We start from the raw sequence: 21,227 nt of genomic DNA on the forward strand, positions 1-21,227 counted from the left end.
AAAGAAAGGAAAAGAAAAGAAAAAAGAAAAAGAAAGGAAGCCTAGTGTCTAAAATTGCATATCTCTCTTCCCTTGCCCAGATTTAATCAGGCACAAGATTCTAAATTGATGGCTAGAAAACCTACCACCCTTGCTCATCAGTACCCCAAGAAAACAGGTAATTGGCCAGAGAAACCTATCCAGGTGGGGTCACCACCAGGTATTTTTTTAAACCTACACAGACAGAAACTGTGTTGTTCTCCTAGACACAGTCCAGACGAGGTCTGGGAAAGGATAGAGTATGCATAGATGGACACTGGATTTTTTTTTTTTTTTTTTTTTTTTTTTGAGTTCTGAGCTCTCAGCTCTCTCAAATTATTATATGGCTGAATTCAAAGTTTGGGGAATCTTCCTACTAGAATGAAAAGGAAAGAAATGGAAATATCATCCAATATGGTGTTACTGTTCTCCTCTGTGATACTTTTCTGGCTCCCATCCCCTATTCTGTTCTCTTAATCACTGGAGTTAAAGTGGGTGGAAGCACCAATGGCAGCTCAGTGATGGGGGTGGCTTAAAAGGGCTTCTTGTTGTCATAGGGGATGGTCCTGGAACACAGATGATGACCCTTTTAAAACATAGTTCTTATGATTGAGTTATCAGTAGTACTGACTCCATGCTGAAGATATGCTGGACTTCTAAGATTTACAAATACAGAATTAGATATCTTCCTTGTAGCTAAGGAAGGGTTACAACTCCCTTTCACAAGCTTAGCTTGGTCCACAGCTACATGCTGCTCAAACCCATGGAATTGAGGATCACAAATGATCACACCCCTCCATAAGGAGAGCTGGTGAAAGAGTGCAGATAAATGAATACAAACCCAAGTTCTCAGAGATCCAAGAATGTACCATATTCATCTGTGCAAACTCAACACACAATATAGTGCCTGGCAGATAGTAGGTGTTCAAAATTTTTTGACTTATTTGAATTAAATCAAATCCCTACTAGAAAAACAATGCAAAGTATGAACCCTATTGATGTTGGGCCCAGAGAATTCTCTTCATAAATAAAAAATTGCACATTACTTTGAAATGACAGCAAAATGAAAAATGCAACATATTTCTCGCTGTTTTATTGGGACCCAGTTATCTTATTTAGTACAGAATCTGGCAGGGAAACATTTTGAACAAGTTTCTATCATTACTGTTCTCACCGAGGCGTTCTCTGTTAAGGATCACTGCTTATTTGCTTGAACCGACCTGAAACCCAAATGTTTGAAGTCTGGAAGAACAGCAAATGCTCACCAGAGCAGCTTTGTATTGACACCACCCCAATTGTTTCCCCTGACCCTAAACTTCTGCTTGCATCCATGGTAGGAAGCTGAGGGGTTCCATTTTCACCTGGAGAGCAGAGTGGGTATGGAGAGGTATAGATAGGCAAGGTGGGGAAAATAGAACCAGGTTCTCCTAGAAACCACAGTAACTGGAGATAGAGTTATGACAGACTGGACCATGGTCTCTACAATAGCCTGTTCTTTTTTCTCTCTGTTTCAGGCCACAAGGAAAAGGCACTATTCCAAGCCTTGTGTGGCCAGAGTGGCATTTTTCTCAGGTGCTAAACTCTAGCAAAATAGTTGGAAATGGTAAACTATTTGTAAATGTTAATCTAAGGCTGTTTGGCAGTGCATATGATCATTCATAAGGCAGCTGAAATGATTTTAGCTTGCTGTAGGGTTTTCACAATCCTGGTCGGTTTAAGTTGTCTGATCCTTATGTATAGCTATTTGAGCAAAAGTATTATATGCTGGAGAAAAGAAGAAAAAATATCCTTGGTCTCTTATGTCTTTTGTTATCCTCTTTAATTGCCTTTGTAATCTCCCTACAATTTCTTGCTCTCATGAGACCCTTCTAAGATGATCTCATACCAAAGTTAGAAATGACAACAATTTGGGGAAACTCCATATTTAGTGATGGGTCTGCATCAGAATATAAAGACTAGAATATCTAACTTGAGCCATAGTTATCCCAATTTTGCCCTTATCTGTACACATTTCCTTCCCCTTTAGTCCTTCCAGCAAGAGTCCAGCTTTGGTATGGCCATCACTTGCTTCCCCAGCCTCTGATACAGCCCTTCATCCTGTAGCTCATTTCTTGTCTCCTTCCTTCTGTCTCAACATCCTTGAAGTGACTACTGGGTAATATGATCTCTCTGGCATGGCCTTGAGACCACTTCTCAAAGACTTCCCCAATGGGCAAGTCCACCTCCAACACTTCCAAATCCATTCCCAGGAGCCAGTCATGGAAGACCAAATGGGTGATGAGAACGACCAAGTGTTAGGTCCAGAGACAATGGATGACCTCTTCTGTAATATGGAGATATCTTACCTGGCCTGTGTGAGGCCTAATGAGCCTCTATTTCCCCTCTGTTGCATTAGCTTTCTTTTTATATTTTATGAGGTACAATAACCTAGCAAACAAAGCCAATAATAGTCATGGGGCTCAACAATGAGACATTCTTTTGAGCCATTGGATATTTGGAAATGGATGTGGAATCCACAATAATAGTCATTCCAAATTCTTAAGCTTGCTACTGGTATTGTACAGAGTTGAAGAACTGATCTAACTAACCTCAACTACTATTTCAGAGTTCTTTTCATAAAAGGATTAGCAGGGAATATATGATTCTAAAAATTCATCTAGACTTATCTTCACTGTTGAGTTAACAATAAAAGGAGGGCACTCTGTGTGGCAAATGCCTTCATGTTGCTAATTTTCAGAGCATTCAGAAGCTCAAATCAATATTACCTGGATTGTAGTTAGGTAGCTTGGAAACTCCAGGCCAGGTATCCTCTGTAGGGACTCCCAACACCTATGTGAAGCCAAAGAAAGACAAAGAAAGATGAGGCAGGAGACATGAAGAACAGATCAGGGAGGAATAGGGAATAATTCATTTTATACATCACGTTTTGCCAGCTGACGCACGCAGGAAAGAACCTTTAGTGTCACCCATATTTGTAGTTTCATGGGCCAAACTGTTATGTATTCTTAAAATCCTGTGATGATTAATTTTATGTGCCAACTTGACTGGGCATAGCGATGCACAGATAGCTAGTAAAATATTATTTTGGGTTGTGTCTTTGAGGCTACTTCTGGAAGAGATTAGTATTTGAATCAGTAGACTGTGTAAAGAGATATGCCCTTTCCAGTGTGGGTGGGCATCACCCAGTTGATTGAGGGACTGTATCGGACAAAAAGGTGGAAGAAGGGCAAATTCTGTCTCTGTCTTCTTGAGCTGGGACATCCATCTTCTCCTGCCCTCACACATTGGAGCTTCTGGTTCTCTGGCCTTCAGACTCTGGGACTTATACCAGCATCCCCTTAGGTTTCAGGCCTTTGGGGAATTATACCACCAGCTTTCCTGGTTTTCCATCTTGTGGACAGCATATCTCACCCTCCATTATCACATGAGCCAATTCCCATAATATATCTCCTTTTGTGTATCTCTATACATCCTGCTGGTTGTGTTTCTCAGGAGCATCCAAATATAGGTCCTGAGACTGTCTTCACTAACTCAATTATTATTATTTTATTATTATTATTATTTTTTAAGATTTTATTTATTTATGAGAGAGAGAGAGAGAGACAGGCAGAGGGAGAAGCAGGCTCCATGCAGGGAGCCCAATGTGGGACTCAATCCCAGGTCTCCAGGATTATGGTTCAGACTCAAGGCGGTGCTAAACCGCTGAGCCACCTGGGCTGCCCTGAGCCACTGTGCTGCCCCTCAATTATTATTCTAAGGTAGATCATACAGCCTTGCTTAAAGTCATATTCTCATCACTAAATATTTATGGTGTGGTCACCGTATAGCAGGATTCTATTCTGGGAGTCGGGGATATAAAGAGACAGGAGTGACCTTCCCTTTGCCTTACATTGGATGAAACACACACACAGACAAGAACATCGCCTGAATTATGCCTCAGCATGATCATTCAGCTGTTCCCCAATGTGCTCAAATTAAAAAGGATTCAGATTACTGACCTTTAGACAGTGGAATGTTGGCTAAAAATGATCCCAAACCTAACTCTAGTCCTTCCTACAGAATTCATCTCCTCTTGTTTTCTTGGTGGCCTGTCAGTCTGGAATATGGTATTTGGCTTTGGTGGATTGTAAAAGTAACAGCATCACTTGAAAAAGAGCTCACTTATGCTTTGGTTTACCAAATTGAAGCTCCAGTTTGTAATTAATATGAAAATAAAAGTCTTTTGGAGTACAAAGTCAAAACACTTCAGATCTGGGATAGTGCTTTTACTGTGAGTTCTTTTATAGGCATCATTTTACCATTCTTTTGCTATAACCATAAAAGCCAAATGTCAGTTATATCTGGGAGCTAGAATAACATTGTTCCTGTGAAATATTAGGGAAATACCAGTAACTTTCACTACACCACTATTCAATGTAACTCTTCTTAGAAGCATATCTCAACATAGGTCTTTTTAGAAGCATCTCTCATAGAAAGAATCTAATAAATCCATTTGCAAAATGCTGGATATAGTTGCCAGCCCAATTGTTATGGCAGGAAGTCAATTGCCTAACAATGATTAATAATCAATGAAGAATCTAGAATCTTAATATCTACCAGCTTGCTGACTAGGACTCTGGCTGAGAGGTACATTTTGCAGTGCCTGCTAAGATCTCCTTAAACAAAAGATACTGAAGTGCTATTTTCTCTCTTACAATAAAAAAAATCATGCCACCCAGGAAAATCTTTCTTTGATCCATTCCCTAAACAAACTGAAAAGCTACTGAGAGGATTATAGGCTTTTTCTATCAACCACCCTGAGCCTGAGAGAACACGAAGAATCCTGGAATCCATTTTGAAAAACCAACTGGACTAATTCTTCTTTTGTGGGAGAGGCCCAGAGGATGGGAAGCTGATTCTTCTTTTTTAACCTGCCATCTTCTGTATTTGCACAGATGTGCATGTAAACAAGTGATTCACATGCACCCATATGTCTTCTGGTGACTGGCAAAGCACAATGAAAAGAGAGCAGAGACAATGAAGAAAAAGCACCAAAGGAAATAACTAGCAACTACATCCATATTTTCTCTAAGGTGATAGTTACTAGAATTATTGGTTACTTTGTATTATGTTTAATTAAAGCCAACAAAATGGATACCAACCAAACATTTTTAAGTATTATACTAAAAACTTTAAGCCTGAGATTTTAAAAATTTAAATAAAAAGTCAATATCCTTTATGTGGAAATTTGATGCTCAGTTTCTATTTGAAAGTTATTGAATTTGTTTTCACTTGAGAAAATTACTAAATGTCCACTTGACTGTCTGGGAAACTGAAAACCAAAAATTGTTGACTTACTCCCTCCCTGAAGGCTCTTAAAAGGCAGCTAGTGAATGCTATGTTTGAAATCATAGTGGGCTGCACAGGGCTGTTTTCTCCCTTTGTTGGAATGGAAACTGAAGGCATTTTGATTAATGGATTTGAAGTCTGCACAGTTTATTTTATTCTGATTTTAGAACTGCATTTGGGATTCTTTGCTAAAAACACTTATTACAAGAATTAGATTTCTAAAAAAAATGATCAGAAAGAGGTGACAATTATTCAGATGAAAACACACACACACGCTCATACACACATGCACACACAGGCATTTTAGAAAGATGGTAAAGATTCAGGATTTCTCATCATGTCTTCATTCCTAAGAGTGAGATCTCAGGATAAATGTAAAGAACAGTTGTGATTAAAGGCTGGGAGAGTAGAATGGACCGGTTGCTTTCAAAGAGGCAATTCCTATGTCAAATATCATGGAACCCAAAATAGCTTTCCTATTTTCATCTGTGTAGACGCTTAATGAAACACTAATTCAGGATCTGTCTGTAATGTTGAAGTTTCTACCCTCCTTGAACTGTAGTAGTGTAAAAGATAACGCACCGCAGAATGTGGTGACTGTTCTCACTTTGTCCTCAGAGTTGGAACTGTAGTTGAGATAACAAAATTCTGTCTCTGCCTCAAAATTGTAAAGCAGTTCCAGAGAAGACAAATTTCCTCCCCTACACATAAAACCCCCACTCTGGCTCTATCTCTCAAGAAACCCTTTATCATACACTTTTAGCAAGAATGCTCCAGAAGCCTGCTTGAAGGAAGAAAACTTGAAAGAGAGGACCCAGGACAACAACAGTATAGCTTAAAGCACTTTGACACACACTACAACATGAATGAACCTTTAAAATATAAGTGAAACAAGCCAGACACAGAGGACAAATACTATGTGATTCCACTGACAGGAGATACGCAGGATAGGCAAATTCATAGAGACAATTGAGAGCTTACTAGGTGCTGAGAGGAAGGAGGATGGTGAGTTAATGCTTAATGGGCACAGACTTCTGTTTCAGGTGATGAAAAGGTTTTGGAACTGGATGGTGGTGATGGTTGCACAACAAGGTGAGTGCACTTAATGTATCATATGCTTAAAAATGGTTAGACAGTGGGACACCTGGGTGGCTCAGTGGTTGAGCATCTGCCTTTGGCTCCAGTCATGATCCCGGGGTCCTGTGATTGAGTCCCACATCGGGCTCCCTGAAGGGGGCCTGCTTCTCCCTCTGTTTATGCCATGCCTCTCTCTCTCTGTCTCTCATGAATAAATAAATAAAATCTTTTAAAAAATGGTTAGACTGTAAATTTTATGTATATTTTACCACAATGGAAAAAAATCACCAAGAAAAGAAGAATATACAGATGACTACGGTACATAGCATATAAGCTACAAGAGATGAAAGAATGAAGCACATCGTGGTGCAAATGAGGTAGGGATAAATGTCAAGAAATGGAAGCACATACAAAAGCACCTTCACACCCTAGGAATGTGGTTTAGGAAGAGCGGGATACATGGTGTACTTCTCTCACACTGACACGGTAAGCCTTTGTTTCATCAGAGTTCTGTGGAAATTTAGTGTCTTCAGTGGACAAGGACCCAGGGCCAAATATATGATAGAATTACAGAGGGGTTCCTGGGTGGCTCAGTGGTTTAGCGCCTGCCTTTGGCCCAGGGCTTGATCCTGGAGACTTGGGATCGAGTCCCACATCAGGCTCCCTGCATGGAGCCTGCTTCCCCCTCTGCCTGTGTCTTTGCCTCTCTCTCTCTCTCTCTCTGGGTGTCTCTCATGAATAAATAAATAAAATCTTAAAAAAAAAAAAGAATTACAGCTGAGGGTGGCAAGGCAGGGGATGTGCTTAAGTAGCGACAGTGGAAATTGCCCTGGGAGGCTGAGAAAATCCTAACTGGGGGCAGGTGGGTTCAGGGGCTGCTCCAGGACCACAGGGGATTTCCTGACCGCACCTTCATTCCCAAGGTGCTTTTATACTTGTGGCAAATATCAGTTTCCACAACCTTAATATGTGGCATAAAATCTCAACCCAGATGGACTTTAGGGTCTCTAAAACAAATTTGGTTCAAAGTTTGAAATGCAGGTATTTCTTCTTCCTAAGAGGAATTCTTACCTCCCAGATCTTCTCCAGCTGTTCAAGGATGTTGGAAACCCCAGGAAACAAAGGTTGACCCTCGAACATTTCAATAAAGATGCAGCCTGCACCCCTAGCAAAGGAAACAAGAGTCAGCCTGACACTTTCAAGGGAACCATACATGCGAAAGTGAACTACTAGTATTTCTCCTCCCAGTAAATATTTTGGGGAGTTAAATATGGTGCTATTAAAAGTCTTGGAAAAGAAAAAAGAAAAAGAAAAGAACAACCTGCAGCTTTAGTTAAAATGATATGCAATCATTTAGGAACGCAGTAAAGATAGCAAACGGTTCAGCTCATTCAAGTTCGTTATCCATTTTATGGGAGGAGGCAAAAGTACTGAATCTTCAAACTGAATACTATCTTTTTTTTTTTTTTGAATACTTTCTTTCACAGAATCTAAGATGCTATTATTTTAAGAGGCACCATTAGTATAAGTAACTATTAGGAGAAAAAACTCCTACAAGTTAAACCGTGACACAATCAGAATGTTTCTTTAGCAGCTATTGAGAGGGCTGTTATACATTTAATTAGATTATTTTATTATATATCATACTAGTGTATGCAAAAAATGGAATGCTAAAGTGAAATAAATTGGTTTGGGTACTCCTAAAACTTTTTTACATTCAGCATTTGACTCAGACTCTTTGATGTCTGTTTTTATCCATGGGATCATCCTCTATATCAGGAGTTTGATGATGCAGCATTTCTTAAAATAATCCATAAGAAAACTAAGAGTCATCGGTGCTGGGCTTCTAAGCTGACCTTGAAATTATATAGAGTTAACCTACTTTTGACTCCTGCTTAAAGAATGCTGCTAAACATGTCTGATTCACTGCCTCTCCACAACCATTTGGTTCCTAATTGAAAACGAAGGGGAAAAAAAACCCTCTCCTGTCTGCAAGACTTTCTTCCAAGTCACAGATGCCCATTCTGCAACTCTTGATGCTGGCATTTGATGTTCACATATGTGCAGTGGTAGCTGCGGTCATAACTGCAGCCTGCCTGGTGGCTTTGGTAAGACGCTACCAACTATAAGGTACATCCTGACTTAGCAGAGACTGTATATCTCCCAATAGATGAAATAGGGTGAAATATAAAATTTATTTCCTAGGTAGTCAAACTGGAGGGTAATTCCTAGGGACAGCAAGGGGTAAGATTTATTTTCCTAATAATATGTTTTTATTCATATAAGTATTTTTTCATATAGGTCTTTTGAGAGATAAAAATGTTTCAGGTGATTGGTCACAGTGATTATCCTCATGGTCCTATCCTTTGACTCCAAATTCTTTTCACTGTAACACATAATTTTGCAAACTCCCTTATCCATCTTGACATTTTCTTGTGTGGCATGGTAAAGAAGCATAGTTAAGCCAAACAAACTTATTATCAAGATCATTTTAAATATGGTCTTTGATATTATATATTTATTACATGCTATAAATTTTCATTTTTTTTCTTCTGATTACAGACACATGCTTTTTAATTCCTTTTAAATTGCTTGTGTAGGAGAAAGCAGATTTCTTGGTAAACAAGTTTAAGAATAATTTTTATCTTGTATCTGGTTTGAGGATAGAATTTATATTAAAAAGAAAATTAAGTCAGTTAAGCATCTGCCTTCAGCTCAGGTCATGATCTGAGGGTCTCGGGGTCAAGCCCTGAGTTGGGCTCCATGCTCATCACTTACAGAGGAGTCTGCTTCTCCCTCTCCCTTTGCCCCTCCCCTCTGTTCATGCTCTCTCTAATAAATAAATAAACAAATAAAAAATAAATAAAAGAAAAAATGGGCAATTGAAATGTCATTGTCTCTTATCATGTCAAAAAAGTTAAAAATTGTTTTCATGACCTAGTATTTGGCTTGCATTTAAAATAAGCAACTGGCTTATTTTTAGAACTTTGCACATATATAAATAAAATATATCACATTATTGGCAATTTTGAAAAAGCCAATTTGGATACAATGGCCACCATATTTACTTTTTAATGATTTTTCATGTATAAGAGACACCTTGATATGTGATATAAGAATTTTGATCAGACAAATATAACTTAAGAATCTGGTAAATAGCATCTTGAGGTGAATTTTTGAGAATTATTGCCATTTAATGCTCCTCATTAATTTGCATTTTAAAATCCATTTTTTTTTTTGGGCAGCCCAGGTGGCTCAGTGGTTTAGCACCGCCTTTGGCCCAGGACATGATCCTGGAGACCTGGGATCAAGTCCCACGTCGGGCTCCCTGCGTGGAGCCTGCTTCTCCCTCTGCCTGTGTCCCTGCCTCTCTCTCTCTCTCTCTTTCTCTGTGTCTCTCATGAATAAATAAATAAAATCTTAAAAAAAATAAAATCCTTTTTTTTGGGTTTCTTATCTTTAAAGCAACAGCTATAAAAGGTATGAGTTAAACAATACATGCAGGAGATTAAAAGTAATAGTAATAAAATGGTAAAAAAAAAAGCATCCTGATTGCTAGCAATGGTCAATTATGAGATAAGTCAACTAGGAAACTGAGTTGGTGAATACTACGAAATGGTCTCCATCCATGGCCCCTGATGCTTTCTCTACACATGCTTGAAAGGTCTTAAACCATTTTATTTTGAGATGAAAAAATGTGTGTGTGTATATAAAACATATATGTAATTGTATATGAACTCATATGAAATAAAGATGGAAATGTACTGGCTTTTGAGCTAACCCTCCATCCAGTACCCTAACACTTTCCAGAAACGCCAGGGACTCACAAGCCACTAAAAGGCCAGATAGTATTTTAAACAAGGTTTAAAACCAAGGGCATTGCCAGGTTTAAACCTGTAGTCCACTTTATTCCTCCCCTCAAAAGGTTTTCATTGCTTGAAAAAAGCTTGTTTTTTCGTACTAGTGGCTGTAGGGAAGTTAGAAGGAAGTCCTTTCTTTAGCAACTTCTTAGTCCTTTGTCTTCTACTCTACTAGTAGTTTACAAAACTATGTAAACTACTGGAGAAAGCTGGACATTAAGGCCATTATGCAAGTAGTACACTGGAGTTTGTGTTACAGAATAATATGCTAATATTGGCTGAAATTCTCCATCTGCATTTGTATGGTTGGTGCCTTACATTCTCTTGAGTCTTTTTATTTATTTTATTTTTATTTTAAAAGATTTCATTTATTCATCTGACAGAGTTAGAGAGCATAAGCAGAGGGAGTGGGAGAGGGAGAAGCAAGCTCCCTGCTGACCAGGGAGCCCAATGTGATCCTGGGACCATGACATGAGCCAAAGGCAGATGCTTAACCAGCTGAGCCACCCCGGTGCCCCTTGAGTCTTTCTTTTTAAGTTTCACCTCAGGGTAGATTAAAACCTTTCTCACCTAACAGATAAAGTCTAAGGATACTTATTTATATATTATATAAATATATATATAATACACACACACACACACACATAGAAAGACTATGTGTGCATCTGTGTGCACACACACCCCTGGGTGCCCATGTGCTCACTTAGGACACTTGCAAGACAAACAAAATTCCTAAATCAATTATATTTCAATACCTGAAATATCCATAAGTACTATAAATATCAATGCATTAGTAAGAAAATAAATCTGTGTATCTTAAGTTTGAAAAACCAAAGATACTTTCCAGGGGTAGTAAGCATTGTTCTTTAAAAACTACACAACACATCTTCCTATTTTTTTTCACTTGTTCTTCAGAGCTATTATATTTTTTAATTTGCTTTGTAAACAAGTTGAGTGGCTATTGTCTATTTTGTCCACCACCAACCTAACCTTAAGCAAATGTTTGAAATACTCTGAACATTTAGGTCTAGATGGGAAACCAGCTCCTATTTCTTCTTACTCATTTGCTTTGTTCTTAAATCTTCATCTTGTGGCTCTTCTTACCTCTTCTTCTTACCCTTCCTATCTTTAGGCTTCTCAGAAGATTTCTGCTTTGTGGAGATACCCTTGGGGCACCCCATGTAGATGAAGGAGAACTTCCTACACAGGGTTAAAAAGACCTGATGGCATCAACCAGTGGAACCCTTCCAGAAAGGAGAGATGCACTGGGTCATTTTATTGCTCCAACTGGGTTTCTTCAGTCAGGTTAAAGGAAACAGTTTATATGTTTTCTGCTTTTTCTGGCTTTCTTCCTAACCTTTTCTTTATTCTGAGCATGAACAAATTCTTCCATAAGAGAGGAAAAGATTCTTCAAATTCCTTAGGCAATCTCTGGGGTAATCAACCATCTCAGGAGTTTTAGGTTTTTCAGAGGTGTAAGGAGCACACAAAAATGTTGTTGGGAGAAATGAATCAGTATTTCATTTTTCACTGTTGAAATTAATTCAGAACAACATAATGTATGACAGTGACATGACATTTCCATTTGCTTTTCCTTGAGCCACTCTTTATATTTGGAAGTTTGCAGCAGGGAATCTGCAATCTCTCAGGCAGGAACAACTTTTCATAGTCTTAAAACCAGCAGCTGCCTCAAGTCAGTTTTGAATAGTATACTTTGTGTGCCAAAATAAATCCTTCTTTAAAATCCAGTGTGCCCTGACATGGATGAACCTTGAAAGCATTATGCTAAGTGAAATAAACCAGACACAGGAAGAAAATATTGTATGATTGCACTTATATGAAGTACTTAGTAGAGTTAGATTCACATAGACAGAAAGTAGACTAGTGGTTCGCAGGGGCTGGGGGGAAAGGAATAATAGGGAGTCTTTGTTTACTGGGTATAGAGTTTTAGCTTGAAATGATGAGAAGTTTTGGAGATGGATAATGGTGATGGTTATACTATAATGTGAATATACTAAGTGCTACATTTTAAAATGTAGCATTTAAAATGGAGGTGTCTATTAAAATGTCTATTAAAATGGAGTCAGTCTATTAAACTTCTGACTCTTAATTTTGGCTAAGGTCATTATTTCAGGGTCAGCATCGAACTCTATGGTCAGTGGGGAGTCTGCTTGAGGGTTGTCTCCCTCTCCCACTCCCCTCACTCATATTCTTTCTCTCTCTAAAACAAATGAATACATCTTAATAAAATGGTTAAAATGGTAAATTTTATGTATTTTGGCATAATACAAAAAAAGTAAAAACAAAATGGTATAATTATCCTAAAACATTCTCACTGAAGTTTCTAATAGAATCTTTTAAGGTCTAAAAGGTGGCAGAAGGAAGGAAAAAATGATGATGGGAGATGAGAGAGTGTTGGTATTTTTTTTTAAGATTTTATTTATTTATTCATGAGAGACACAGAGAGAGAGAGAGAGAGAGGCAGAGACATAGGCAGAGGGAGAAGCAGGATCCCCACTGGGGAGCCTTATGTGGGACTCAATTCCTGGACCCTGGGATCACGACCTGATCCCAAGACAGATGCTCAACTGCTGAGCCACCCAGGCATCCCAAGAGCATTGATTTTAAGTGCTGGGAATAACCAATACATCCTACTTGTGTATTTTCCATAATCTGTTTACTCTGGGCCCCCACTGACCCTGAAGCCACCAGGGCTCACTGTGAACGAGAGGCTCTGGCACTCTATGGTATCATTAGTTTCTTTAAGACAAAGGCTTTAATGCTCCCCCGTGGTCACCTGCCTCCTAAAATGCACTCAGTTTCAGGCACCTTGGTGGTTCAGTTGGTTAAGCAACTGACTCTTGATTTTAGCTCAGGTCATGATTTCAGGGTCGTGAGATTGAGCCCAGCTTTGGGTTCCATGCTGGGTGTGGAATCTGCTTAAGATTCTCTCTCTCCTTCTCCCACTGCCTCTCTACTCCAATAAATAGATAGATAAATAAATAAATAGATTTTAAAAATGCACCCAGTTTGTATCCTAAGGGGTTTTGTGGCCTAGCAAAATTGGATGTTTCCCTTTTCCTTTGGAAATCTCCCTACTTCCTTCCTCTTTTACCACCCTGAAAAGAAAAAAAAAATGGGGGAGAGCAATCACAATGTAAACACTCAAGAGCTAATAATTATGTAGAGAGAGAACAAATAATAGTAAACTCAATGAAAGATGCCTATTGCTCTATTTTTACATTACTTTTTGAGTTTTACAAAACAATAATAATAAAAAGAACAAATAACAGATAAGAGTAATGACAATGATTTTAACTCATAATTGAATTTCTACTCTGTGTTATCATTTCTGATTAAATTCATGAAACATTTACCAATGAAATAACATACATTTTTGTGTATTTTGTATATGTAAGGGATACATAGCTTAGGATAGACATAAAGAACTGGTAGGTGAGCCGAAGAAATTCTCCAGAATGCAGCACAGAACGTTAAGGAGACAGGAAATATGAAAGAGAGGTAAGAACTGTGGATAATAGAAAGACATGGTCTGATAGTCTTTCCTTAGAGCTCCAGAAAGAGAGATGGGAATAGAGGCCACATTCAAAGATGAAATGACCAACTAAATAAACAATTCATAACAGGGAGAAGCACAATATATACTCAGCAAGGTGAGTGAAAAGAAACCCGCACCAGACACCTTAAAGTGAAAACTCTACAATATTAAAGGCAAAAAAATTCTTTAAAACATCTAGATAAAATGAGAGATCACCTGCGCTTGTAAGACAAGGCTAAAAGCTAACTTTTCAACCATTAGGCTAAATGCAAACTTCACAATAGCATCAATGGAAGACAATCAGGGGGATGATATCTTCAAAGTTCTAAGAAAAAATAAGCATCAATCTTGAATTACATCCCCAGTAAGCCTACCTTTCAACAATGAGAGTTTATCTTAAGACACAAAAACAGAATTTGCCATTGATACTAAAGAATATTCTAAGAGATTTACCCTAAAAGAAAGGAAAATTATTCCAAAAGTAAGATCTAATGTGCACAAAGTAATAATGAACAGTTTTAAATTTATTTGCACTTAATGAAAATAGCTGTAAAGAACATAAAGCAAAAATGAATGGAATTATGACAAATCAACAATGTCGTGAGCAATTTCAACACACCTTTGATTGATAAACAGAAAAATAATATGAAGATTTGGACGACACAATTAACCTTGAATTTTTGAATGTATGTAAAACCTGTACCCAACAATTCAGGAATCTGTATTCTTCTCAAACACATGTGAAATATTTGCAAACACTGATCACATACTAGGGCAGTGCTTCTTATGCTATCTTTGGTGAAACACCAGCTTTTTCTCAATTTTGGTGATGACTTAATTTTGAAGATTTCAAACTTAAAGAAGAGTTGCAAGAATAGTAGAAAGAACTCTCTTAAACAGATTCACAATTGCCAACGTTTTGCCACTTTTATTTTTTTCTGTTTTTTTCTGAGGCAGTAGAGAGTAAGTTGCAGATCGTAATTCTTCACCCCTAAGTACTTCATTATTTTCTAAGAGCAAAAACATTATTTTACATAATAGTGCAATAATCAAAATCAAGAAATTTAACATTGATCCAACACTACTATCTAATCCATAGTCCATATTTAAATTTCACCTTTTGTCCAACTTAGTTCCATTTGCCCCAGGATCCAATCTAGGACTATGCGTTGCGTTTATTTGCATGTCTCTTTAGTTTCTTTACTCTGGAACAATTCCTCAGTCTATCTTTGCCTTTCAAAACCTTAACCCAGTAGGGGATCAAACTATGCCACCCCACAATATGCCACTCTGGGATAAAAATTATTTTGAGCTGAAGGCAATTGAGAAAAAGCAAACATATAATGAGCTTTCTTCTTCTCTCTATCTGCCTGAAAGTAGTGCATGAATTCTCCTTGTGAGGCTGTCCGTCCCATAATTTACTGCCCCTAAAGAGTCCAGAAACCCCTTTCTTTTTTGTTATCACTTACCTATAAATTTACCATCCTTTGTCAGAATGGTATAAAAGCCTCCAAGACTAACTGCTTCTTTGGGTGTTTTCTTTTCCTTCTATAAAGCCCCTTCCCCTATGTCATATAAAACTTTTAACATCAAATAAAATTTATATGCTTTTCTCCCAATAATGTGTTGTCAGTTTATAGGCTCATCCACAGACTCTAAGAGGATAGAGGGACATTTTCCTCTCCCTATAAACCTTTAAAAGAGGACAGGCTAGTTATGTGGCAGAAGGTCCCTCAAACAGAGTTACTTTATCTGATGTTTGATTTTTTATAGGGAAATCACATAGGTGATGCTGTACCCTTCTCAGTGTCTTATATTAGGAGACACCCCGGGATCCCTGGGTGGCGCAGCGGTTTGGCGCCTGCCTTTGGCCCAGGGCGCGATCCTGGAGACCCGGGATCGAATCCCATGTCGGGCTCCCGGTGCATGGAGCCTGCTTCTCCCTCTGCCTGTGTCTCTGCCTCATTCTCTCTCTCTCTGTGACTATCACAAATAAATAAAAATTTAAAAAAAATTAAAAAAAAAAAAAAAGGAGACACCCCGTGTCAGTCAGTGACATTATTGATAATATGAACTCTAATCATTTGGTGAAGGTGGTGTCTGCCAAGTTTCTCTACTGAAAAGTTACTATTTTTTTCCTTTGTAATTGATAAGTAATTTGTGGTGAGGTACTTTGAGACTATGTAAATTTTTTATTCCTCATCAAGTTTGTGCTCTAATTGGGCACTGTTGATTCTTGCTTGAACCAATCACAACTATATTGCATAATAGTGGTTTTCTAAGTCCACATTTCTTCTCCAGTTATTAGCTGGCATGCTACTGCAAGGACGTGCTTCCTTGCTTATCCAGCTAGCTGGCTAACCTTAGTATTGACTTAGACATTCTTATTTTATGCAGTGGGTTATAATCCATTATATACATTATTTGCTTTGATTGTAAATCAAATTGTACTCAAGTTGTACATCTTTGACCAGTTGGCATTTCTTCAAGTTGCTTCCCTTTTGGTCTATTCCTGTCATTTTGTGACCACTTAATAAAAAAAAAAAAAAATGTTCTGGCTTAGATGTTCCTGGCTCATCTTATACTTTCCCTGCCCTATCCTTAAACTTGGCCATTTCTCCAAAATGTCTGAGTTCTTTTAAGTGGGGAATGGTACCAGGAAATCAAGATCTGAGTGGCAGACCAACACTTATATAAGATACAAAACTTAATTTCTTCAGAAATAATGCACCTAGCAGAACCAAATGCAAATCTTCCCTGAGGGAGTCCACCTCATTCAAGGCTTCAAAAAAAATCTCACAAATGAAATTTCAGGGATCCCTGGGTGGCTCAGCAGTTTAGCGCCTGCCTTTGGCCCAGGGCGCGATCCTGGAGTCCCGGGATCGAGTCCCATGTCAGGCTCCCATCATGGAGCCTGCTTCTCCCTCCTCCTGTGTCTCTGTCTCTGTCTCTCTCTATGTCTATCATAAACAAATAAATAAATCTTAAAAACACACACACACACACAAATGAAATTTCAAATTTCAAAGTAAATTAGCGTATCACTATAAAAAATAACCAAACACGCATGGAAAAAGAGATACCATATGCAAGAACCAAAAGAAACAATAAACAATAGAAATAGGCTTACAAGGACCTTTGTTCTAGATATGTAAGAGCTTAGAAAATTATAAACTACAAAAAGGCATTAAAGACAAACCACATTTAAAAATTGGAAAACAGTATTACAAAGGTGTTAGTTATACTCAGAGAGTTCTACAATTCCAATGCAATTCTAATGAAAAATCCCATGAGGATATTTCATGAAATTTGAAACAATGAATCTAAAAAATATATGAAAAATCATGGGGCACCTGGCAGGCTCAGTTGGTAGAGCATGCAACCATTGATCTCAAGGTTGTGAGTTTGAGTCCCACAGTGGTGTAGAGATTACACAAAAATAAAATCTTAAAAAATAAAATGAATATGAAGAATCAAAGGGGAAAAATAGCCAAGGCACTCCTGAGGAAGGAGACGAAATAGGTGGGGACACTTGTGCTACTAGATATCAAACATTATTATAAAGCTGTAGAAGTTAATATTGTGGGACAATGGTTCAAGGACAGAGAAACTGACCCCAGCAGAACAGAAGAGAGCCCAGACACAGACCTCTGCATTTCTGGAAATTTGATATATGAGAGATTTGGCATTACAGATCACCGAAGAAATTGGGTGAGACAATTGGCTGGCACAGACAAAAATCAATTTCCAGTGTATTAAAGATTTAAAATGAAAGGACAAACTTTACAACTTTTAAAAGAATGTATTGGAAAATATCATTCTGACCTCAAGGAGGGAAGAATTTTTTAAACAAGAAACAAAAGGGCTAACCCTAAATGAAAAGATTGATAAGATCAACAATATTAAAATTAAGAACTTTTGTTCAAAAAGACAACATAAAGATATGAAAGCATAAGCCATGAACTGGGGAGGCTTCTTGCAACACATATAACTGATAAAAGGTTGGGGCACCTGGGTGGCTCAGTGGTTGAGCGTCTGTCTTTGGCTCAGGTCATGATCCCAGGGTCCTGGGATTGAGTTCCATGTTAGGGGAACTCCCGGAGGGGACCCTGCTTCTCCCTCTGCCTGTGTCTCTCCCTCTCTCTCTCTGTGTCTCTCATGGATAAATAAATAAAATCTTAAAAAGAAACCTGATAAAAGGTTAGTATTCAGAATAGAAGAACACGTATAAACCAAGAAAGAAAGAAAGAGAAAGAAGGAAAGAAAGGGAGGGAGCGCAGAGGGAGACAGAGACAAAAGAAAATAAGCAAAAGACACAAGAAGGTATTCATAGAAGAGAAACACAAATGGCTAATAATCCATGAAAAGATGTCCAATCTCACTGGTAATTAGAAAAATGCACATTTAGATCACAACATGACACCATTCTACCCACTTGATTATAAAGTCGGTGCAGATGTAGATAAGGGGCTGTAACGCAGGGCTGGTGTATAAACTGCTACAACTACTGAGGAAAGTAACTCAGCACTATTTCAAGGCATTGAACATTCATATACCCTGTGACACTGCAAATCCACTGAGTATTCTAAAAAATCTTTAAATATAAGTACCAAGTATATTTATAACAGCAAAGGCAAACAAAACAAAAAACCAAACTAAACATTTGAAATGTCCATCAAAGGAAATAAAGCATAGCTATATAGATCAACATGAATGATCTTAGAAACATCTTGAGTAGAAAAAAGCAAGGCACAGCAGGCTAAAAACAATATAATACCATTTTTACAAAAACTCAAAAGCAGGTAAAACAAAACAATATCTTTAGAACACATAAAAATGTAAAATAATTATTTTTAATTATTTTTAAAAGAGGTAAGAGAATGACAATAAGAAAAAAATTCAGGTAAGAAGCCCATCTGGTGGAGGGGTAGGTTGATGGGAGAAGGGCACATATAAATGTGACGGTGTGTTCTAGTTATTACACTAGGTAGTAGGCCCATGAAGTCCATTTTATTATGCTTCTTAATCTACATCAGGTTTCCCAATCTTAACACTGTTGACATTTGGGGCTGGATAAATCTTTGTTCTGGGGAGCTGTCCTGTGCATCATAGGAGCATCCCAAGCCTCTACCCACTAGATGCCAGTAGCACACCCAGCTGTGTGTTCAGCTGTGACAATAAAAAATAGCTTCAGACATTGCCAAATGTCCCTGGGGAGCAAAATTGGCCTTGGTTGAGAATTACTGATGTATATATATATATGGTACATTTTTTTTTCATGTGTGCGTTTTGTTTTGCTTTTAAGTAGGCTCCATACTCAATGTGGAGCCCAGTGTGGGGTTAGAACTCATGACTGTGAGATCAATCCCTGAGCTGAGATCAAGAGTCAGACACCTAACCGACTGAGCCACCCAGGAGCCCCTATATGGTATATATTTTTTGAATGTTTTAAATGTTCCATAATAAAACAAAGTTTAAAAGTGATGAGTAGAAGTTTCACTCAGCCTGTAAGCACAACTAGGAAGTAATTATTAAGTGCTGAGAAAACCAGAGCCTGCTGCAGGGCCTTTGAAGTGACAGCGTAGAGTAGTGAGAGCTGACAGTTTCAGGAGGATTTTGACTAGCTGGTGATATTTCTAGAAATGGTACTGGGTATTGGGAAATCAATGACTCCAGATACACTGGAGGAATATTTCTGCAATGTTTCTCAATTTTTTGGGAAATCGAAAAGCTTAGTTTAGCCTTTTAGAATACTACTTAATTTTTTAAACATCTATTATTGATTTTTTTAAAGAAAAACAAGACCTTTTGTTTATATAAGACCTTCTAAGGAACTGAAGGAAGTCCATATATTTTGTTACCTTTGAGGGGTTGGCTCTTTTTGCAAAGTCACACAAATTTAACTGTGGCCCCAGATAACTGGAACATTTCCAGAAATAATGTAACATATCATCGCTTCTCTAGGATGATGAGTGATCCCACACTCACTCACTATTGCACCCTATTAATCCAAGAGCTTCCCCAATGATGTGGTTCTACTTGGAAACACCTGTCTGATTCTTATACTTACACTATAGCCCCCTTTAATCCCTCATGGAGAGAGTTTATTTCCCTCATTTTAAAAATGGAGAAACACAGACACATAAAGGATACATACTTTTCAAGATAGCATAATCCAGAGTAATTAATTAGAAACAGAATTGGTGCAAAAATCGGGTTTACTGAATTGTGGTCTGCGTGCCTTTTTCCCTAAGCTCTGAACTGTGCTTGGGCATGTGTGAGCATTAGTGTGTAGAAGTGTATATGTGTGTGTGTGTATCTGTGGTTGGGGAGATGTGTGTGTTTCTCTGAGGACAAGGGGGAAAGACAAAGGACTGGAGAACCAGAAGGAGAGGCATGGTAGAAAGAATATCAGATTCAGAATATGCCTTTGGCCAGAACTCTCTGAGTCTCAGTTTTTTTAACCATAAAAACTCGCAGAATGATTGCAAAAGTCAAATGAGATGTGTATTTGAAAGAAAGCACTTTATGTTTCTGTATATAAATGTGATTGTCATTATTAGTACTATTATTTAAAATGTAAGACAGATGATAAAGGAATCTGCATCGGTAAAATGACCCACATTTTCTTCCTTTTCTTGGCCCTGGCTCTTACCATATGTCCAGTTCAGAGGAATATTCAGTGGCTCCCAGCAAGGCATCCGGAGGCCGGTACCAGAGGGTCACAACTTCTGAAGAGTATGTCTGGCTGGGAATGGACTTCGCCCGGGCAAGACCTGACCGAGGAGGAAAAACACAGAACTCACTGTCCTAGGACATCCCGCAGAGCCAGGAAGAGATGCTTGCTACCACAGAGTCAGTAACTAGCAGAATAAGAAACATTTAGGGATCCCTGGGTGGCGCAGCGGTTTAGCGCCTGTCTTTGGCCCAGGGCGCGATCCTGGAGACCCGGGATCGAATCCCACATCGGGCTCCCGGTGCATGGAGCCTGCTTCTCCCTCTGCCTGTGTCTCTGCCTCTCTCTCTCTCTCCGTGACTATCATAAATAAATAAAAAAAATTAAAAAAAAAAAAAAAAGAAACATTTAAAAAATAAGACACAAATTTTGGGGGCTTTTAATAGAGCTACTCAACTCTCTTGACCCTTGTGACCTCCTTGTCAAGTGAATTTCTCAAGTTTGGGTCTATTTTGCAGCTAGATGTGGCCTCCTGGCAGCTAAGTATAGGGAGGTGAGTAAATTCTTCCCTATATGATAAAAACAGAACCGATGTGGGAACTTCCAGATCATGCCCTTTTGGGGGGATTAAGCCTTCTTTGAGCCCCTTTCCTTTTCCTCGAGGCTATAATGAGAAGAAGGTGACAGCCGTCTTTAGACATGTAGTTGG

At 38.4% G+C, this 21,227-nt stretch overlaps 1 protein-coding gene across 4 annotated transcripts in view; it reads right to left on the bottom strand.

Annotated features, from left to right (window-relative positions):
* The window catches only part of CDK15 (cyclin dependent kinase 15), an 81,413-nt gene that overhangs the window by 33,575 nt on the left and 26,611 nt on the right, over positions 1–21,227 (bottom strand). For all 4 annotated transcript variants that reach the window (XM_072812667.1, XM_072812665.1, XM_072812669.1 and 1 more), the window contains exons 8-10: positions 20,498–20,618; positions 7,495–7,588; positions 2,784–2,847 (exon numbers count right to left, since the gene is read on the bottom strand). In XM_072812667.1, coding sequence (XP_072668768.1) covers positions 2,784–2,847; positions 7,495–7,588; positions 20,498–20,618 — 279 coding nt within the window. The remainder of the gene's footprint in view (positions 1–2,783; positions 2,848–7,494; positions 7,589–20,497; positions 20,619–21,227) is intronic.

This window comes from Canis lupus, chromosome 36 (genome assembly GCF_048164855.1).
Source record: "Canis lupus baileyi chromosome 36, mCanLup2.hap1, whole genome shotgun sequence".
Lineage (NCBI taxonomy): Eukaryota > Metazoa > Chordata > Mammalia > Carnivora > Canidae > Canis > Canis lupus.